This window comes from Electrophorus electricus, chromosome 3 (genome assembly GCF_041902795.1).
Source record: "Electrophorus electricus isolate QZ-2024a chromosome 3, ASM4190279v1, whole genome shotgun sequence".
Taxonomy (NCBI): domain Eukaryota; kingdom Metazoa; phylum Chordata; class Actinopteri; order Gymnotiformes; family Gymnotidae; genus Electrophorus; species Electrophorus electricus.
In genome coordinates, this window is record NC_137499.1 from 315,054 (window position 1) to 336,241 (window position 21,188).

The 21,188-nt window shown below is 47.0% G+C and overlaps 1 protein-coding gene across 5 annotated transcripts in view; it reads left to right on the forward strand.

Moving 5' to 3' along the window:
* Positions 1-20,240, forward strand: part of herc1 (HECT and RLD domain containing E3 ubiquitin protein ligase family member 1) — a 39,516-nt gene extending 19,276 nt beyond the window's left edge. For 2 of the 5 annotated variants that reach the window (XM_035525785.2, XM_035525777.2), the window contains exons 36-77: positions 115-644; positions 1,071-1,792; positions 1,937-2,153; positions 2,576-2,733; positions 4,436-4,552; positions 4,635-4,875; positions 4,977-5,098; positions 5,363-5,586; positions 5,952-6,220; positions 6,373-6,425; positions 6,763-6,963; positions 7,224-7,398; positions 7,488-7,755; positions 7,859-8,072; positions 8,583-8,788; positions 10,055-10,179; positions 10,290-10,426; positions 10,726-10,926; positions 11,228-11,358; positions 11,475-11,686; positions 11,899-12,019; positions 12,514-12,660; positions 12,737-12,838; positions 12,949-13,122; positions 13,389-13,700; positions 13,789-13,854; positions 13,950-14,075; positions 14,173-14,311; positions 14,590-14,771; positions 14,997-15,152; positions 15,354-15,476; positions 15,634-15,736; positions 16,134-16,303; positions 16,383-16,521; positions 17,268-17,437; positions 17,593-17,762; positions 17,890-18,055; positions 18,151-18,227; positions 18,315-18,567; positions 18,804-18,956; positions 19,124-19,429; positions 19,529-20,240. In XM_035525785.2, the coding sequence (XP_035381678.1) occupies positions 115-644; positions 1,071-1,792; positions 1,937-2,153; positions 2,576-2,733; positions 4,436-4,552; positions 4,635-4,875; positions 4,977-5,098; positions 5,363-5,586; positions 5,952-6,220; positions 6,373-6,425; positions 6,763-6,963; positions 7,224-7,398; positions 7,488-7,755; positions 7,859-8,072; positions 8,583-8,788; positions 10,055-10,179; positions 10,290-10,426; positions 10,726-10,926; positions 11,228-11,358; positions 11,475-11,686; positions 11,899-12,019; positions 12,514-12,660; positions 12,737-12,838; positions 12,949-13,122; positions 13,389-13,700; positions 13,789-13,854; positions 13,950-14,075; positions 14,173-14,311; positions 14,590-14,771; positions 14,997-15,152; positions 15,354-15,476; positions 15,634-15,736; positions 16,134-16,303; positions 16,383-16,521; positions 17,268-17,437; positions 17,593-17,762; positions 17,890-18,055; positions 18,151-18,227; positions 18,315-18,567; positions 18,804-18,956; positions 19,124-19,429; positions 19,529-19,714 (8,064 nt within the window). In that variant the 3' untranslated portion in view covers positions 19,715-20,240. The remainder of the gene's footprint in view (positions 1-114; positions 645-1,070; positions 1,793-1,936; positions 2,154-2,575; positions 2,734-4,435; positions 4,553-4,634; positions 4,876-4,976; positions 5,099-5,362; positions 5,587-5,951; positions 6,221-6,372; positions 6,426-6,762; positions 6,964-7,223; positions 7,399-7,487; positions 7,756-7,858; positions 8,073-8,582; positions 8,789-10,054; positions 10,180-10,289; positions 10,427-10,725; positions 10,927-11,227; positions 11,359-11,474; positions 11,687-11,898; positions 12,020-12,513; positions 12,661-12,736; positions 12,839-12,948; positions 13,123-13,388; positions 13,701-13,788; positions 13,855-13,949; positions 14,076-14,172; positions 14,312-14,589; positions 14,772-14,996; positions 15,153-15,353; positions 15,477-15,633; positions 15,737-16,133; positions 16,304-16,382; positions 16,522-17,267; positions 17,438-17,592; positions 17,763-17,889; positions 18,056-18,150; positions 18,228-18,314; positions 18,568-18,803; positions 18,957-19,123; positions 19,430-19,528) is intronic. The other 3 variants (XM_035525794.2, XM_035525798.2, XM_035525781.2) reach the window with 3 other exon arrangements.
* Positions 20,241-21,188: the final 948 nt, after the last annotated feature.

Genomic DNA, 21,188 nt, shown 5'->3' on the forward strand with positions numbered 1-21,188 from the left:
CTGCATGTCAGGGTATGTTACCCACAACGCACTGTGCTACTGCGTCAGGGCACACTACCCACAATGCACTGTGGTAGTTTCCCTGAGCTTATCTGTCACTGGTTGCCTCCCCAGGTCAAAATCTGTGACATGCAGATGAGAGGGACACCACGTGACCTGTTGCCTGGCGACCCCATCTGCAGCCCTGTGGCAACCGTGTTGGTGGAGGCCACCGTTCAACTGCTCCGTGTGCTGCACCGCTGGGAACGCTGGACTCCGCCTATCAACCGCTGCATGCTTCAGCGTCTCCAACAGATCCGGGGCTGCCTGCGCGGCAGCGTGCCACCACCCGGGGGTGCCAGGCTGCGCAAAAGCCGCTCAGCCCAGAGCCGCGAGGAGCAGGAGGAGCGGGAGGAGGAGAGGGAGGAGCGTGCGGGCAAGGCCGGGAGACACACGTCCATGGAGCTGTCCGAGTCCCACCTGCGCACACTGTGCTGCCAGGTGTGGCCCGTGCTGGCCGTGATGGGAGGTGCAGACGGCGGGCTGAGGGTAGGCGGGCGCTGTGTGCACAGACAGACGGGCAGACACGCCACCCTGCTGGGCGTGGCCAAGGAGGGCAGCACCTCGGCCAAGGTGCAGTGGGACGAGGCCGAAATCACCATCAGGTGAGGCCACACTGCCCACAAACACGCTACACACGTACACGCTCCTCATGTGAACTTTACACACGTGAATGCTACACGCGTACTCCTTCCCTTAAGCTACATGTCATAAACTCTTTTCAAGTGTTTTTCTCTGCATGTCTGTGCTCTTTCTGTTGAATGAGTCCTTTGACCCGGGACTTCCACCAGGTTTCTCCACTCGTGCGCGCGTCCTTCTCTCCTTAGTTTCTCATGTCCTTCTCTCCTTAGTTTCAATTTTTACTAAACTCCTCTAGCGCTTCACTCTTTTTTGTTTTGGTCCATGACTTCCCCTTTCCCTCACATTTTTTTTCTCTCTCCCCCCCCCCCCCCCACTTCCTCTCTCATCACCTCTCCTACCTCCTTTCTCTTTTCCTCTCTTTCATTTCTCTCCATCTCTCCACACTTAAGCTTCCCCGCTTTCTGGTCGCCTAGTGACACTCCCCTGTACAACCTGGAGCCATGTGAGCCGCTGCCCTTTGACGTGATGCGTTTCCGTGGCCTGACCGCCGCCCTGCTGCGTGACCTCACCGCTCTGGCCTCACTGCAGGATGACAGCACCAGGCCTTCGTCATCATCCTCCTCCTCCTCCCGCCGGCATGAACGCCGGCACCGGCACGAGACGGAGCGGGAGGGCGAGGTGCATCCGGATGGCCGGGAAGGCACGTGCGACCTACGTGTCTCCCACAGCCTGGACGAGGTGCGCGCCCACGCCAGCACCCGCCCTGAACCTGCAGAAGGGGTGGGGCTTCGCACCAGTGCGCAGGAGGCATCGGCCCTGGCAGAGTTACACGCCGTGCAGCTGTCCTACCTTTACCTGGGTGCCATGAAGAGTGTGAGCACACTGCTGAGCTGCAGCAGGTATGCTGAGCTTCTGCTCGTGCCCAAGGTGCCACCCGACGGCGGGCACAACGCAGACTGCAGCAGCCCTGGCATCAGCGGCTCACACGAAGACGTGGAGATGCGTGCTGCACTGCAGTTCCTCATGCGCCACATGGTGACACGGGCGGTCATGAGGTCACCCATCAAGAGGGCACTCAGCCTGGCACACCTGGAGCGGGCACACGCTATGATCTACAAACTAGTGGTCACCAGTCTGCTGAAGGGACAGGACGGGGATGGAGCCAAGACATGTTAGTCTGTCTCTCTCACACACACACGCACACATGCACACATTCAGAGACAAATACACTAATAAAAACAAGCTCATGTTTGGTTAGTCCAGACTTATTTTGTGTGTCTGTGTGTGTGTGTGTGTGTGTGTGTGTGTGTTGTAGTGCATGCCGAGTGTGAAGAGCTGGATGGTGACCCCCAGTTCCAGACTCCAGTCACCACCTCCCCCTCTGCCTCTAGCAGCACCTCCTTCATGAGCTCCTCCTTAGAGGACACCACCACGGCAACCACACCCGTCACCACGGCAACCACACCTGTTACTGATGCAGAGACTGCACCAGCCTCAGAGTCTCCAGGTGTTATGCCTCTCAGCCTACTCAGGTACACACATGCACGCACACGCATTCACATACGCATGCACGCACATGCGCGCACACAAAGGCATATGCGCGCACACACACACACACACACACACACACACACACACACACACACATACATAGATAGATACATATATATATATATATATATATGTATATATATATATATATATATATGTATATATATATATATACATGTATATATATATATATATATATATATATATATATATATATATATATATGTATATATATATATATATATATATATATATATGTATATGTATATATGTATGTGTGTGTGTGTGCATGTATGCTTTAAGGATGATCTGTGCTAGTCTTTGTTGTTGTGTGTGAGAGTTTAGAGGATGCATATGTTAACTAGGGGTGTGGGGGTGTGTGTGTGTGTGTGTGTGAGAGCAGACAGATGTTCTCTAGTTACCCCACTACCACTCTGCTTCCTGCTCGCCGGGCTCATACTCCCCCAGTGTCTCTACCCACATCCCCCTCAGATGAGCACGGACGGAGACAGAGCCTCACCTCTCCTGAGTCCCAGCCTGCTAGGACCGCCAACAGGACTGGTCCGTACTCACACACATACACACACTTTGCACAATTATTAGGATGTATAAATTTGAATCCATATTGGATTTAAGCATATCAGGTGATGTGTATTTGTGTAGTGAGGGAGGGTGTGGCCTATGATGTAGAGAATTATTAGGCAGCTTCTTTTCCTCAGAAAAAAAGTGCCCAACTGACTCTGGGAAGTTAAAAATTGTAAAAAATAAATAAATAAAAATCGTTGAGGGATGCAGCACACTTAAGCTTGCTGAGATATTGGGGCGTGATCATAGAACCATCAAACGTTTTGTTGCAAATAGCCAACAGGGTCGCAAGAAACGTGTTGAGAAAAATAAAAGATGCAAATTAACTGCCAAAGATTTGAGAATCAAACATGAAGCAACCAGGAACACATTATCCTCCAGTGCTGTCATATTCCGGACCTGCAACCTACCTGGAGTGCCCAGAAGCACAAGGTGTTCAGTACTCAGAGACACGGCTAAGGTAAGGAAGGGTGAAACCTGACCACCACTGAACAAGACACATAAGGTGAAATGTCTGAAAGACTGGGCAAAAAAATATCTGAAGGCTTTATGGACTGATGAGACGAGCGTGATTCTTGGTGGACCAGATGGATGGGCCCGTGGCTAGATCAGTAACAGGCACAGAGCTCCACTTCGACTCAGATATCAGCAAGCTGGAGGTGGGGTATTGCTATGGGCAGGTATTATTAAAGATGAGCTAGTTGGACCTTTTCAGGTTGAAGATGGACTCAAAATCAACCCCCAAACCTACTGCCAGTTTTTAGAAGATGCTTTCCTCAAACAGGGGTACAGGAAAAAGTCTGCATCTTTCAAGAAGACCAAGATTTTTATGCAGGACAAAGCTCCATTGTATGCATCGAAGTACTCCACTGTGTGGCTGGCCAGTAAAGGCCTTAAAGATGAAGCAATAATGACATGGCCCCCTTCTTCACCTGACCTAAAGCCTACTAAGAACTTGTGGGCCCTTCGTAAACAGAAGATTTACACTGAGCACAGTCCAGCTCTCTGAACAGTGTCTGGGACGCTGTGGTTGCTGCTACACAAAAAGTTGGTCAAAAGATTAAGAGACTGACAGACATGAATGGCTTATGACTGTTATTGAAAAGAAGGGTGACTATATCACTGACTTTTTTTTTTTTTACGTTTATTTGTAAAATGAGTTGTTTATTATTCTCAACAAAACAGATGAAAATAAACAAGTGAGATGGGAAAATGTCCTTTTTTCATTTAGTTGCCCAATAATTCTGCGCACACAGATATTTTCCTAAGAAGGCCAAAACCTCACTTTTACTTTCATATATATTCAGGTTTGAGGTTTATTAACATTTTGGATTGACTGAGAGCACTGTAGTTGTTCAATAATAAAATGAAGCTTGCCTAATAAAAAAAAAAAAAAAAAAAAAAAAAATATATATATATATATATATATATATATATATATATATATATATATATATATATATATATATATATATATATATATATATATATATATAAAAATTCCCTTTGTGTTTTTATGTTCTTTATGTTCTGGTTCCTGTTGCCTTGTCTTGCTCATTAGTGAATCTGCTTCTCTGTGTACATGATTGCTGTAAAGCAGCTGTATAATATGAAAGTTGTAAAAGAAATGCTCTACAAATATTTATTAATATTCTTTGCCTTGTGCGTGTGCGCGCAGCACTCTCAGATCCTAGCAGTCGACTCTCCACATCGCCCCCTCCCCCCGCCATCGCTGTGCCTTTACTGGAGATGGGCTTCTCACTTCGCCAAATAATGAAAGCCTTGGAGGCCACAGGTACGCCTCCACACAAACACACACACACACAGGAGGGAGTGATCTTAGTTATCCTAACCATACTATCTGTGTGTGACCCCAGGAGCCCGTGGCGAGGCAGACGCCCAGAACATCACCGTATTGGCCATGTGGATGATTGAGCATCCGGGCACCGAGGCTTCAGAGGACCATCATACCATCGCCAGTGACTCCTGTGCTGGAGCAGCTGGGGGAGGCAAAAGTGCAGATGGGAGCTACCTTCAGACCCCGGGGGACCCGCCCAGCACCCAGGGGGAGGACAGGGACCCGCCCAGCGCCCAGGGGGAGGAGACTTTCAGCCAGAGGTCAGCAGCTGCTCTGTGCAACAAGATTAGACTACCTTAAGTTAAATGACATTTTAAGTTATTCCATCTCTTTCCTTTGACCGGGGACTCTCTGTCCTTAGCCCTGAAGGACTTGAACAAGACTCCGCCTCCGCCTCAACTGGCCACGCCCCAAGAGGCCGTTCAGCAGCCAATAGGAAGCATCGGTTTGACCTGGCAGCTCGCACTTTACTAGCTCGCGCAGGTACACTTAACACACAAAAAGACACTCATACACATACCTCCACCCACTGTACATGTACACCTCCACCCATTGTACCTGTACACCTCCAACCACCGATCCACCCACTGTATGCGTACACCATCTCACACTTTTAACTATGTAATAACAAGGTGTGTGTGTGTAATTGTGTGTGTGTGTGTGTGTGTGTGTGTGTGTGTGTGTGTAATTCCCTTGTTTGTGTTTCTGTGCGTGTGTGTATGTGCACGTGTAATGGTCTTTGTGTAGCTGGGCTGTATCGCTCCGTGCAGGCCCATCGCTCTCAGGTGCGTAGGGAGGGTCTTGGTCTCCAGCAGGACCCTGGCTCTCTGGGGGGCCTGTATGACTTTAACCTGGACGAGGAGCTAGAGCTGGACCAGGAGGCCATGGAGGCCATGTTCAGCCAGGAGCTGGCATCCGACTCCGACATCCTGGGAATGTGGATCCCGGAGGTACTGGACTGGCCAACATGGGTGTGTGTGACTGCTGCACAGAGCTTCCACTGAATTGCTACTCATTACTAATCCCACTAACCCAAACACAGACATGTGCACGCACACCACACACACAAGGATGCACATACAAACATGCGTACAAACACAAAACATACACGCAAGTGCGCATGACCATGCATGTAAGCACACAGGCTAGAACACGACTCGTGGGGGCCCCGGGGCCCATGGGGCAGGAGTCTTATTCTAGTCTGCCAGAAACCTCCCTCTTCACAAACATAAACCATTTCTGCTTAACTAACCAAGCCGAGGAACCTGGTGATTATGAAGGAGCTTTTCTGTAGTGTTTACATGCTAACACTGCGTGTGTGTCACTGCGTGTGTAGCACGTGTGTGAGTCCGAGGACCATGGCGAGGTGGTGGTGTGTGAGCTCTGTGATGCCAGCGTGTCCAGCTTTAACCAGCACATGAAGAAGAGCCACCCAGGCTGTGGGCGTAGTGCCAACCGGCAGGGTTACCGTAGCAACGGCTCCTACGTGGATGGCTGGTTTGGGGGTGAGTGCGGCAGTGGGAACCCCTATTACCTGCTGTGTGGCAGCTGCAGAGAGAAGTACCTCAGCATGAAGAACAAGACCAAAGGAGCCCTACCTGAGAGGTGTGTGTGTGTGTGTGTGTGTGTGTGTGTGTGTGTGTGTGTGTGTGTGTGTGTGTGTGTGTGTGTGTATGGAGGAGAGAATTTTACTGGGTTGAATTATATGGTACTTTGAATTATTTGTTGCTTTTAAGCAGTTTAATAATGTCTTTCAGGTATAAAGGTCAGGCTCCAGACCTTCTGGGAAAACAAGATAGTGTCTACGAAGGTACTGATTATTTTACTGATTTGACTGGTTTTTACTGGCTATTTTTACTGATTAAAAAAAACCAAAACATTTATTTTATTATTTTACTTATTTTTTACTGACTTATTACTGACTTACACCAAGTGATTATTTTACTGATTGTTTACTTATTATTTAGTGATCAACAGATTATTTACTGATTGTTTTATTGATTATTTACTGATTACTGGCTATTTTATGGATTATTTACTGATTCTTTTTTAAGTCATGAAGTACTTCAGCCCCCTCATTAATGACAATGGGGAGGCTGTCTGTGACTGGACTGACAGTCCCTGCTTTGTGTGTGTGCGTCATACAGAGGACTGGGACATGCTGGATGTGGAGGAGGCTGAGCGTCTCACGGGGGTGGAGGAGTTTGAGCTGCTCTCAGCACCACTGGGTCTGAGTGAGCACAGACCTGTGCCTGACGCTGTTCACTTCCCCGACACCGACCCCCTCGGAGCCTCTGTCGCCATGGTTACTGCCACCAACAGCATGGAGGAGACCCTGCTGCAGATAGGTAAGGTTCCAACTCAGACGGTGTTGTGGTTAAGACAGAAGGCTTTTCTGGAACAATCTGAGCCATCATCATAAAACCTTAAGAACCCAAAAATGTTCCATTTGGAAATTGGATTGGATTAATATTTGGTTTTACTTTACTTTTTTGGAACATAAATGTTATGAGGTCAGGTCACTTTAGCAGAGGCTACAGCAGGATCGCAAGCAGCTTGGTAATCCCTGTAGCCGTGTGCTCAGTGTGTACGTGTGTGCATGTCGCAGGCTGCCAGAGCTCAGTGGATAAGGGCTCTCCAGGCCGTGTGGCTCTGGGGGAACAGGCCGCTTGTCTCCAGAGCTCCGCGGATCGTCTGGTGGCTCTCAGCAGAGTCACAGCTGCCACACAGGTGCTACTGGCCAGGACCATGGTGATGAGGGCACTGTCCCTCCTCTCAGTCAGGTCAGTGTGCTTGCGTGTGCGTGAGTGTGTGTGTGTGTGTGTGCATGTGCATTTCCGTGTGTGTGTTGAAATGCTTTTCTGTTCTTTAGTGGCTCCAGCTGCAGTTTGGCCGCTGGTCTGGAGTCTCTGGGACTGACGGACATTAGGACCCTGGTGCGTTTGATGTGCTTGGCTGCGGCAGGGCGGGCCGGCCTCTCCACAGGTCTGGCCTCGGGCCCTGGAACCTCCGAACGGCCCAGAGGAGCCAGCAAGCCCAGCAAGCCCATCTCATGCCTGGCATACCTCAGCACGGCTGTAGGCTGCCTCGCTTCCAACAGCCCCACTGCTGCCAAACTGCTGGTGCAGCTGTGCACTCAGGTGAGCGCACTTCTCCAGCTGTTAGAGGTGCACACACCTCTCACCTCTCTACAGTTTAGATTTATTTGACTCTCTCTCCCACTCTCCGTGTCCCTTGCTACAGAACCTGATCTCAGCAGCCACAGGGATGAACCTGACCACCGTGGACGACCCCATCCAGAGGAGGTTCCTGCCCAGTTTCCTACGTGGTGTGGCCGAGGAGAACAAGCTGGTGACATCGCCCAACTTTGTAGTGACGCAGGCACTGGTGGCGCTCCTGGCAGATAAGGGTGCCAGACTAAGACCCGGATATGACAAGGCTGAACTGGAGAAAAGAGGTTCGTTCCCCACAAGACAGCAAACACCTTGAGCCCAGCAGTGTTAAGTACTATGTTGTCTAATGAATATTGCATCATCATGTATGCATAATCATTAATTCAGTCATCCATTATTAGAGTTTTTCATAGCCATTAGTAAATGTTCATGTTCCAGCATCTGAGGGCTGGTGGACAGCTGGGCTTTGGCCTGTTCCCAAACCTTCTGAATCATTTTGTGTCATTTTAATCACTCATCGTTACACTCATTGTGTGTACGTGCATGTGTGTGTGTGTGTGTGTGTGTGTGAGTGTGTGTGTGTGAGTGTGTGAGTGTGTGTGAGTGTGTGTGAGTGTGTGTGAGTGTGTGTGTGTGAGTGTGTGTGTGTGTGTGTGTGTGTGTGTGTGTGTGTGTGTGTGTGTGTGTGTGTGTGTGTGTGTGTGTGTGTGTGTGCGTGCATGCTCTGGCCTTGCTCTTTGCAGGGTTAATGTTCTCTCTCTATGACCACCTCTCCTGTCCCCCCACTGGTGTAGGCCCGTTGGAGCTGGCCAATGCACTGGCGGCGTGTTGCCTCTCGTCCCGCCTCTCTTCACAGCACCGCCAATGGGCTGCACAGCAGCTGGTGCGCACACTGGCCGCTCACGACCGTGACAACCAGGGCCGGCCACAGAGCTTCGCTGACATGGCTGGAGACCTGCGGAAGTGCTCCACTATCAAACTGGAGGCTCACCAGGGCAGGGTATGGCTTGGAAGAGTTATCAGATAGTTATAGTTACTACTTAATAGTTATAGTTAATCATTAGCAATTTAGTAGTTGAGTTATAGTTGAGTTATAGTTAATAGTTTACAGTTCATAGTTAAGTTTGTTATAGTTGTTATAGGGAATTGTTTATAGTTAATAATAGTAGTTTATAGTTGTTAGTTAATAGTTCTAGTTAAGAGCTATAGTTTATAGTTAAGTTATAGTTAATACAGTTAATATAGTTATCATTTATAGTTATAGTTTGTAGATATAGTTAATTGTTTTAGTTTATAGATATAGTTAATAGTTATTATAGCTATAGTTCATAGTTTACAATTGCAGCATTTAGCTGATGCTTTTAATTGAAGGTTAAATTAATTGAAGGGGACCAACAGTGGCAACTTGGCAGTGGTGGTGCTTGAACCAGAAACCTTCTGATTACAAGTCAAGGACCTTAACCACTGAGTTACCACTGCCTTATAATTATAGTTAATAGTTTATATAGTTGCTATAGTTAATAGTTTATAGTTAAGTTATAGTTTTGTTATAGTTGTTATAGTTTATAACTTATAGTTTTATAGTTAGTTAATATAGTTCATAGTTTATAGTTGTCATATGTAATCGTTTATAGTTAATAGTAATAGTTTATAGATATAGTTTATATAGTTAATAGTTATAGTTTTTATAATAGTTTATATAGTTAATAGTTATAGTTTTTATAATAGTTTATAGTTGTAATTAATAGTTTATGGTTATAGTTTATATGGTTGATGGTTATAGTTGTTATAGTTTATATAGTTAATAGTTATAATTGTTAAAGTTAATAGTTTATAGTTGTCACAGTATCCGCCCTTGTGATACTCTATTGCCTAACGGTTCAGTATGAAAATGCAATAAGAACATGCAGCTACCATCAAAAAAATGCCATAGATCAGAGATCAATTTTATTGTGCTATTGAGTTATTGTGTGCTTAGATGAGTGCTCTCTGGGTGTTTCAGAGTATTCATGTGATCCATAAAGACTAATTAATTAATTTTCAAAAAATACACCATTTTTTGCCCGTGTTGCATAAAGGCCTTTAGCACAGTTTTAATATATATCTGTAAAACAATCCAGTGTTTTTGTCTGTATTGTGCAGTGCTAAGATAGAGGCTGAACATGAGTGGAGCATTTTCTGTGAGGAGGATGTGATCTTTCAGTTAGAGAGCTTAATGTCTGTGATTGGTGGGTAAACAGGGCATACTGGGTAATGTGTCCCTCAGGTGATCTGCTGTGCCTGGTGCAGTAAAAAGGGATTGCTGGCCACCAGCGGCAGCGACGGCACCGTTCGAATCTGGAGTGTCAGCAAGAACCAGTACAGCCTGCAGCAGACCGTCGTCAACAGAACGTGAGCTTGGCCCCTACTGCTACAGCATCACACTGTGTCCTCCTCACTCCTATGGCAAGCATGTGTGATTGAGGTTGTGTCTGATTAGTTGTGTGGTTGTGTGTTCTCAGAGACAGCTCCCTGGAGGAGTGTGTGGGAGGCGTTCCGTCTCCTGGTGAGCCCAGCCTGGCTCCAGTAGCCTGGAGTGCGAGTGCAAAGTTCTTGGCTACAGCGGTGGAGAAAGTCGTCAACATCTGGCAGGTCAATGGTGAGTCTGCACTTTACATATCACAAAACAGAGACGGTTGTTGAACCTGAGAGGCTTAAACCCAGTTTATTAAGATGTATATAAAATGAGAGTGGCTTCACAGGTCACATACAAGTACGTGACATAACACTCAGCTATATTACTTTATAAAATGGTGATGAGTGTCCAGAAAAATTTCAAGATGGAATTTCTTTGTCAATAAAGGAAAAAAATGTAAAACTTCCCAAGTCATGTGACTTGTAAGCTGTTTGTGTGTGTGTGTGTGTGTGTGTGTGTGTGTGTGTGTGTGTGTGTTTTAGGTGGTAAGGGCTTGTTGGACCTGCAGCCTCACTGGGTGTCGTCATTGGCCTGGCCAGAGAATGAGGCGGGATCTCTGTGGTCCGGGGAACCTCGGGAGTTGCTATTGGTCGGCCGCATGGATGGAACGCTGGGCCTGATCGAAGTCCTGGATCCGTCCAAGATGCACAGAACCGAACTACAGCACTGCTACAGAAAAAACGGTACAACCTGACACGCTACCTGAAGGAAATGAACAACTTGAAACTAAACAACACATTTATTAAGACACAATCTTCTCTAAGACACAAATATTATTGTCAACAAGTGCTGTATTTACAGTGTAGATTCTAAATGGCTATAGAGTATAGGGTATAGAGTGTAGAGATGGAACAGTGAGTTTGTGCATGTGTGCACTCCCGTGTGTGTGTGTGTGTGTGTGTGTGTGTGTGTGTGTGTGTGTGTGTGTGTGTGTATAAAAACAAAACACCTGTTCAGGAATAAAATGTTGCATGTTTTTTTTAGTGGCTGTGATGCATATTGCATGGTACAGTGAAGACCACCCCTTCGCTGTAGGCTATGCAGATGGAAAACTTCTCATTGGCTCTAAAGAACCCCTGGAAAATGGATCTGTGGTGGTTATCGATGCCCACAAGGTTAGAGACGCCATGTGACACACACATACACACACACACACACACACACCAAAATCTACATGACTTCAGTTCAGTAGAATTCTCAGGTGGAGGAAAACCATAATTTCTGTCTGTAGGAGAGCATCAGTTCATTGGGCTGGGCTCCAGGTGGACGAATACTGTCAAGCTGTGCCAAAGAGGAGATTGTGCACCTGTGGGCAGAGTCAGGGGCAGGGCTTGGATGGAACTGGGCGTGTCTTCAGAGCATCACTCACCCCACTGTGGTGAATACTGTTGCCTGGTGCACGCTGCCAGGTCAAGGACCCAAAGCACTGAATATGCTAGCCACGTATGTACACACATTTACATTTATGGCATTCAGCCGACGCTTTTATCCAACGTGAATTTCAATTATGACTGAGTACAGCTTGAGCAATTGTGGGTTAAGGGTCTTGCTCAGAGGCCAAACAGTGCCACTGAGCTACCACCATACACACACACACACACACACACACAGACTTTCTTTACCACATGTACACGCGTGATGTGTTTGTGTTGCAGTTGTTGTCAGAATGGCCTGGTGTCTGTGTGGACAGTACCACAGGACCCCTCAGTCTTCTCCCAGGTCAGCACAGCCAGCCCAGAAGCATGGTGGGAAATGGAGTCCAAGTCTAAAACTATGGTACTCGTAACAGTCATAATGCCTTTAAATAATTCACTCATAATAAATATGTTGCTGTTTGGCAATTCCAGAGCTTGTTATAGCAAAGGGGTTTGGGGGGGGGGGGGGGGCACGTGTGTGTGTGGGGGTATTTGGAGGCAGGAGGGTGGGTACGTATGCAGGGGGTGTTGGGGGAGGAAGGTGTAATAATAATAATCATTCAAGCAATTTAATTAAATGTGACATGATGAACAATATTGTAATACTCAACATGAAGTAAAGTTTGACGCTTCAGTGCATTGTGAGGGGAGTTTATAGAAATGACAACAGTTGCTAAAAAATGATCAAATGTGTAATGAAGGTTTGTCATCTGTGCCCTTCACTAACATGGGTATTCTGCAGTCAGCCACTAGAGGGCGACAGACATAGTGGCTTCACTTCTCACCTGCTGTAGTCCAGTCCATTTGTCCATTTGTGTCTGGGTGTGTGTTCATTTTCATTTGTCTGATTTCCAGCTGCCCCCGCGACGGAGTGAGGCAGCAGTGTGTGTGTTTCAGCTGCGAGGTCACATGACCCCAGTGCGGACAGTGGCATTCAGTCCGGATGGTCTGGCGCTGGTATCTGGGGGTGTGGGAGGACTCATGAATATCTGGTCCCTTCGAGTGAGTTACAAACATACACTCAGGATCTAGTATATTGTTTATGTGTACGTATATGTAAGTGTGTGTGTGTGTGTAGGATGGCTCGGTGCTACAGACTGTGGTTGCTGGCTCTGGAGCAGTTCAGCACACCGTGTGGATTCCTGATGTTGGGGTGGCTGTTTGCTCCAATCGCTCTAAGGTCACACATGTGATAAACACAAGCAATTTTCTTTTATAAGAATAACGGCAACATTGTGTGTAGTCTTGTTGATTTTACAGGAACACTGTATGGATGGATTTTTGTTTTAGGATGTTCTGGTAGTCAATTGTTCCACGGAATTCATGGCAACCAATCACGTATTAGCAACCTGCCGTTCTGCTCTAAAGAAGCAAGGAGTTGTGGGATTGAACATGGCACCCTGCATGAGGGCGTTCTTAGAGAGACTTCCCATCATGCTCCAGGACCAGTATGTCTACGAGAAGGTAACTGCCAGCACCTTTCCCAGGTGGGTTAACCCTAATCCTCACCGTGATGGGTTAACGCTAACCCTAACCCTGGTGGGCTACCCTTAATCCTAACCCTGGTGGGTTAACCCTAACCTTGGTGGGGGTCCATCTGATAAAAGCACTGCCCTAAAGTGTAATTAAGAATTATGACAATTATGTTTTTATTATTGAAGTGTCATAGCTCTCTTTTTAGTTTTTAAATACACTGGTAATCACCACACATGCATGTGTGTGTATTTCAGCCTCATGTAGTGTGTGGCGAACAGCTGATCCACAGCCCATACATGCAGTGTCTGGCGTCTCTGGCTGTGGGGCTGCAGCTGGACTTACTGCTGTGCCAGCCAGCCCTCCCCCCCCACCTGGCTCACTGCCCCGCCCAGCCTGGCTCTTCCTCTTCCTCACATGCCTGGGGCAGCAGTGAGTGGGCATGGCTTCACTGCTTCTCCACCACAGTGAAGACGGCAGAGGCTCTTGCCCGTGGACACACCTTCCCAGAATCCTTCAGTGTGCCTGACCTAGAGCCCGTGACCAAGGATAAGATGGCTGTCTTAATGGTGAGATACGGAGAGTTAACGAGAGGAGAAGCCACACGTATGAGACCTGTGAGGGTTTGATTCAGTCTGTGTTTTACTGTGGTGGCAGGACAACAGTAAATGGGCTCCAGAGATGGATGAGCAGCTAATGTCCTGGGCCACATCCAGACCAGAGGTAAGGTTAGGGGTTGGAATGGAATAAGAAAACAGGTTTGGACTGCAACACAAATAAAAATGTAGTAATAATAGAGAAATGTGTGTGTGTGACAGGACTGGCATCTGGGGGGAAAGTGTGAAGTGTATGTGTGGGGGGCTGGGCGACATGGACAGCTTGCTGAAGCGGGTCGAAACATTTTAGTACCAACACCTGTGTTCTCCTTCTCTCAGGCTCAACAGGTACACACGCACATGCACATGCATGTCTTCAGAGTGACAGATAGGTGGGGTGTAGGCACGCATGTTATAATCTTCGTGTATGTGTGTGTTTGCGCAGGTTGTGTGTGGACAGAATTGCACCTTTGTGATCCAGGCAAACGGGACAGTGTCTGCATGTGGAGAGGGCAGTTATGGCCGACTGGGACAGGGAAACTCTGATGACCTGCATGTCCTCACAGTTATTTCAGCACTGCAAGGTAACACACCCGCACATACACGCACGCGCACAGACACACACACAGCCCTAAACGTACACATAGATGCACACACACACGTATGCACAAACGCAAATGCGCACATGCATTTAGTTGTTAATACCTTATTTACTACACACACATCCATAAGGGAAATAAAACTAAGAATTTTAGTTTTCTATTTTACAGTTTTACATGTTAATTGTGTTCTGTATGTGGGTGTGTGTGTGTGTGTGTGCACGTATGCACATTGCATGTCTATGGCATGTGTGCATGCACAGGCTTCGTGGTGACCCAGCTGGTGACATCATGTGGCTCTGACGGTCACTCCATGGCTCTGACGGAGAGTGGGGAAGTGTTCAGCTGGGGAGATGGAGACTACGGCAAACTGGGTCATGGGAACAGTGACCGACAGCGACGGCCACGACAGATAGAGGCCCTGCAGGGAGAGGAGGTGGTGCAGGTCAGCGCGCGCGCACACACACACACAACCCAGAGGCTCTGCGAGGTGTCTACAAGTATGCGTGCACACACACACTATCCATACCTCCACTACACCCAAACTGGTAACAGAACTAGTCATGTGAAGTATTTTCATAAAGTCATAAAATCAGTGTGTAATGAACCATGCTCAGAAATGTCATTACGTTTTTAAGATGTTTGTGTGTGTTTCCACGCATGTGTGTAGATGTCGTGCGGGTTTAAACACTCTGCTGTAGTCACAGCTGATGGGAAACTCTTCTCCTTTGGGAATGGAGACTACGGCAGACTGGGTCTGGGCAACACCTCCAACAAGAAACTTCCTGAGAGAGTCACGGCACTTGAGGGTCACCAGGTCGCACAGGTCATCTGGTCTCTCCCCACACACACACACACGCACACAACCTCCAACAAGAAACTCCCTGAGTCACTGCACTCAAGGGTCAGGTCATCTGGAGTCTCTACACATGCACACACGCGTGCGCAGACACCTCCTTCTCACAGCCTCATACTCATGGCTGAGTAACGATTGTGTGTGTGTGTGTGTGTGTGTGTTCACTTGTAGGTGGCATGTGGACTAAATCATACCTTGGCAGTGTCTGCTGATGGAATGACAGTGTGGGCATTTGGAGATGGAGACTATGGGAAGCTAGGGTTAGGAAACTCCACAGCTAAATCCTCACCACAGGTACTGTGGTCCAAGTACACCTAAATATACCTACCTGTCTAAATACAACACATGCACAAATATGTACTCACACACCTATACAACCCTTTAAAATATTTGAGTGTCACTGAAGAGGAGCACGCGTGTGTGTTCGTGTGTGTGTGTGTGTATTTTCTAGAGGGTTGATGTCCTGTGTGGAATTGGGATTAAGAAGGTGGCTTGTGGCACACAGTTTTCTGTGGCTTTAACCAAAGATGGACATGTTTACACTTTTGGGCAAGGTACATACTCATGTGTCCATACCTGTGTACACACTCATCTGTGCATATTTGTGTGTATATGTTCATGTGTATAGTTTTCTCTGGAGACAGTCATTTATATGTACATTTACGGCAATTAGCAAATGCTCTTATCCAGAGCGACTTACAAAAGTGTTTTGTGATTTCCTCATAGAATATATCCTAGTACAGTACAGTAGGTTAAAATCCAACATACCAATGAACTAGAATACTGTAGAATGCGGGGATCAATGCTGATACCTAGAAGTACAAAATACATAAGGTCTATCTTAAACAATAAGTGCATCAAAAGTCTTATTCCAGTAAACACCCACACTTCTGTGGCTGACCAGTAAGCAAACTGTTGAAAAATTAAGTGTTTTCTTTAACTGTATTATAGATCGCCTGATTGGTCTGCCTGAAGGGCGGGCACGCAATCACAACCGGCCACAGCAGGTGCCCGCCCTGGGGGGCGTGATCATTGTGGATGTAGCAGTAGGGTCTGAGCACACACTCTCGCTCTCGTCCGCCGGAGACGTCTATGCTTGGGGCAGCAATTCAGAGGGCCAGGTGAGGACTGAGGACTGCAGCTGAATGTGTTTGACGTGGTTAATGTGGTCTTTGATTGGTGGGTGTGGGTGTTTTGTAGCTGGGCCTGGGTCACACCAACCACGTCAGAGAGCCAACGCTCATTAATGCTCTTCAAGGGAAGGGTATCGAGCAGATCTCTGCAGGACGCTGTCACAGTGCAGCATGGACTGCACCGCCTGTCCCGCCCAGAGCACCAGGTACACACGCATATATACACGCTCACACACACACACACACACACACACACACACTCACACAATCACACAATCACATAGACACACAGGCATAGAAGTATTACTAGGACAGAAGTGTTTCCTTGTTCTCACTGCAGTATTTTTACACTCTCTGTGAGCCAGAGATGGAGTCTTAGACATGAGTTCTTTGGTAGGCCTTTGGTAAAAATGCCAATTATATACATTCAAAATCAACAACTGAAAGTGTGTAACAAGTAAAGGGGTCTGAATAATTTCTGAATGCACTACACACAGCTGTGTATCATGTGCATGCTGGTGTGTGTTAGTTATCTGGGCTAACGGAAGCATATACAGACTAGTGCTGGTCCCATCGAACCATGAGGTCCTCCACAGTAGAGTACAAACTAAAATGTTTGGAGAAGTTGCAAATGCAACATAATATTCACAGCTACTGAGGTAGGACTGGATCCAATTTAGAACAGAGCTGGAGAGACCAACTGAGTTTCACACCCAGTGAGGCAGTAGCCAATGAACTTGTCTCATCAGCAGTGGTGCTAAGAGCCAGTATGGAGAAGTTACCTCATGGATTCACGGAGACCATTCCTTTTAGCAATTACAACTGAGAGGATCCTAACTGAATAGAAACCACATTTTCATGATGTTTGCCTAGAGAAGGAATTTTAAAAATCAGTCTAGTTACTGAGAATAGAGAGGGGAAGATTACTTTTGTTGTGTGCGCGTGTGTCCAGGGTCGTCTGTGCCGTTGCAGTTGGGTTTGCCAGTGTCTGTCCCTCCTCAGTACAGTGCGCTGCGGGACACCAGCATGGAGGTGCTCAGGGCACGACTCAGGCTACTTTACCACTTCTCAGACCTAATGTACTCCTCATGGAGACTGCTCAACCTCAGCCCCAGCCACCAGGTACGTACACACACACACTCTCTCTCTCGTCTGTACAGTCATTCCAGCAGTCAGGAAGAGGCCTTGGTTTGCTTCGGGTTCCCTGTTCACATGCAGTGGGTGTAAAATTCTGACTGTGTTATCCGTTTATGATTATGCTCCAATCTGTGTTTCAGAACTGCACATCTCACTATAATCTGGGGACGTGGGGTATAGTTCAGGGGCAGTTGCGCCCCCTACTGGCCCCGCGTGTTTATACACTCCCAATGGTGCGCTCCATTGGCAAAACCATGGTGCAGGGAAAGAACTACGGCCCTCAGATCACCGTGAAGAGAATCTCCACTCGGTCAGTAACTTAACCTGATCACAACCGCTCACAGGAATAAATAGTCCTTTCAAGGTTGTGAAGAGGCTATCCTTTGGAAACTTCAGTGGTGGTGTTCTTGTCTTTATCCTTCTCCTTCCCCCCCCAGAGGGAGGAAGTGTAAGCCCATTTTCGTGCAGATTGCTCGGCAGGTGGTGAAGCTGAACGCGTCGGACCTGAGGCTGCCCTCACGTGCCTGGAAGGTCAAGCTTGTGGGGGAGGGGGCTGACGATGCAGGGGGCGTGTTTGATGACACCATCACTGAAATGTGTCAGGTACACAATAATGCCATTCTCAAAGAGGATGTGCTATTGCAAAAACAAAGGTCTGATGGAGAATATGTAAGCTTGAGTTTTATGTGTGCGTGCAGGAGCTTGAAACTGGAGTGGTGGACCTGCTCATTCCATCCCCCAATGCCACAGCAGAGGTGGGGTACAACAGGGACCGGTACGCCAACACCCCCCACCAGCTCCACACAATATTTGTTTTTTTTAACCTTTACAGCTAGTCCACATTATTTGTGTGTGCCTCCAGGTTCCTGCTGAACCCCTCTGCATGCTTGGAGGAGCACTTGCTTCAGTTTAAGTTCCTTGGCATCCTGATGGGAGTCGCCATCCGCACCAAGAAGCCCCTGGACCTGCACCTGGCGCCGGTGGTGTGGAAGCAGCTGTGTTGTGTCCCACTTACTCTGGAGGACCTGGAGGAGGTGGACCTGCTCTATGTCCAGACACTCAACAGCATACTGCACCTGGAGGACAGTGGCATCACCGAACAGAACTTCCATGAGGTAGCTATACCGAACACCCACCACCCATCCCCCCCACCCACTGGACTGGTCCACACACCGCACAACTGGTCCACATACACAACAAATGCATGAATTCATCCCAACAATCGCTCAGTCTGCCTCAACGTTGACAGCCCAGCCCTACTTTAATGTAGGAGTTGCATGTGTGAACCATGTGGATGGTAGTTTTAGTCCCTTGATTTGATGGTGCAGTGACTGCATGGGTTCTTTTGTAGATGATTCCTTTGGACTCCTTTGTGGGCCAGAGTGCTGATGGGAAAATGGTCCCAATTATTCCAGGAGGGAACAGTATCCCACTGACCTTCTCCAACAGGAAGGAGTACGTGGAAAGAGCCATTGAGTACCGTTTGCACGAAATAGATCGGCAGGTTGGTGTAAGCACACACGTGTGAAAATGTGTATGTGAGCTTGGGTGTGAGGTTGATAATGTGTGAGTTGTATCACGGTACGTGCAAACACTTATAATCTGTCTGAAAACTGTTTGCATACATGCATGTGCCATCTCTGTCTGTCTGTGTGTGTGTGTGCGTGGCAGGTGGCAGCAGTGCGGGAGGGCATGTCGTGGATCGTGCCCGTCCCTCTGCTCTCTCTGCTGACGGCGCGGCACCTGGAACAGATGGTGTGCGGGCTGCCTGAGATTAGCGTGGACGTGCTGAAGAAGGTGGTGAGGTACCGAGAGGTGGAGGAGCAGCAGCAGCTGGTGCAGTGGTTCTGGCAGACGCTGGAGGAGTTCTCCAATGAGGAGCGCATGCTTTTTATGCGCTTTGTGTCCGGTCGCTCACGACTCCCTGCCAACACTGCTGACATCTCACAGCGCTTCCAGATTATGAAGGTGGACCGGGTAAGACCCAGTTGTGTGTGCATGTATATATTTTTTGTACATGTGCATGTGTATGCATGTGTAACAGATATTACTCATGCCTCACTCTTTGCTCTGCAGCCATACGACAGTCTTCCCACCTCTCAGACCTGTTTCTTCCAGCTCCGCCTCCCTCCATACTCCAGCCAATCGCTGATGGCAGAGCGACTGCGCTACGCTATCAACAACTGCCGTTCTATCGACATGGACAACTACATGTTGTCTCGCAATGTGGACAACGCAGAGGGCTCAGACACCGACTACTAATGTCCTCCATGCATGAAGATACACACACGGTGAACACCGTATGGGCCCTGTTGAAGACGGACACACATGGGCAACATCATATGGGCCCTGTTGACGACTTGGTGGAGGCTTGACAGTTTTTAAACATTTGATGTTCAGACATGTAAACAACTTGGTGGTTTTTGTTTTCACCTCTTTTCTTAGAAGTTAAAGCAATCCAGAGGCTTAGGTGGGCCAGAGAATAAACTAGAATGTATTACATTTTCTCTACTTCTGTCTTTCTCACTCTTGTATTCTTTCTTTAACCTCTTCTGTTTCTTTCTTGGCCCCACCCCCCTTTTCAGGGTTTTCTGCATGAACATGTTTAATTTGGGGAGGGAAAAAAAATGTATAAAATGATCTACTGAAAAAAGGAAACAATATTGTACATTGTGTATATGCTTCATTAGAAAAGTGTTTTACTTAAGTATCCATATTTATTTTTGTTTTAATTTTTGAATTGCCTACACCCAGTTTCATAACAGACAAATAAATCCTTCAGTATCAAGATTGTCTCCTCTTATAATTTCTGAAGTAAGGATTTGACTGTGTGACTGATTTGACTAGGATGTCATTTCTAAGAACCAGCATGACGTAGCAGTTGGGAACGAACGCTAGGCTGTGCATTCTGGGCATACCATCACACCCCCAGGGTTAATACAGACAGTCATATAGTCCACATTCAGAGTTCCTGCTACCATACAGTAGGTCTTAACACATTTTAATGCAAGAATGTTAATACTATAGTATTATAAAGTTCAGACAATATTCACTTGCATGCATAACCTTAAACAGTGAGAAATGCACCAGCTAGTACTGTTTTCTGCAATCGTACATATGTCAAATATAAAATAACACCAGTTTCATGTCTCTCACTGACATTACCACATATTGGCCCATTAAAGATTTTGTTTCTTGTTTTCACTTCAGTGGTCAAGTAGAAATAAATAATTTTTAGAATCATACGTTTGTGAAAGAATTTAAGGTAATTTTACAGCCTTATTGTATACTAAATCTTTTGTAATTTTCAGTATAAAATTTAATATTTCTGCTAGTTTAAGAAAAGTACAAATAGTTTTTAAAGACAGACTGTAGAAAAAAAAAACAGATTTTGGAACATAAGGGCAAAGGTGAAACTCTAAACTCAACTGAGAATTTAGGCTGGTGTTAGAATGAGCACTTTGAGGAACTCAAACCTCAGAAACATGCCCCCTTTCCAGGAGGTAGGACCAGAAGCTACCGAGGGGACAGATTCTGTGTCCCTGGCTGAAGTCACAGAGGTAGTGACTCAGTGGCAAGGAACAAGGTGATAGTTACACACTTCTACAATATCTCATGGAAATCAGTAACAGGGCCTCTAGCAAACTGGGTGATGGTCCCCATTTTTAAGAAAAGGGACCAGAGAATGTGTGCACACTATAGAGGGAACACACTTCCATGCCAAGGTGCTTGAAAA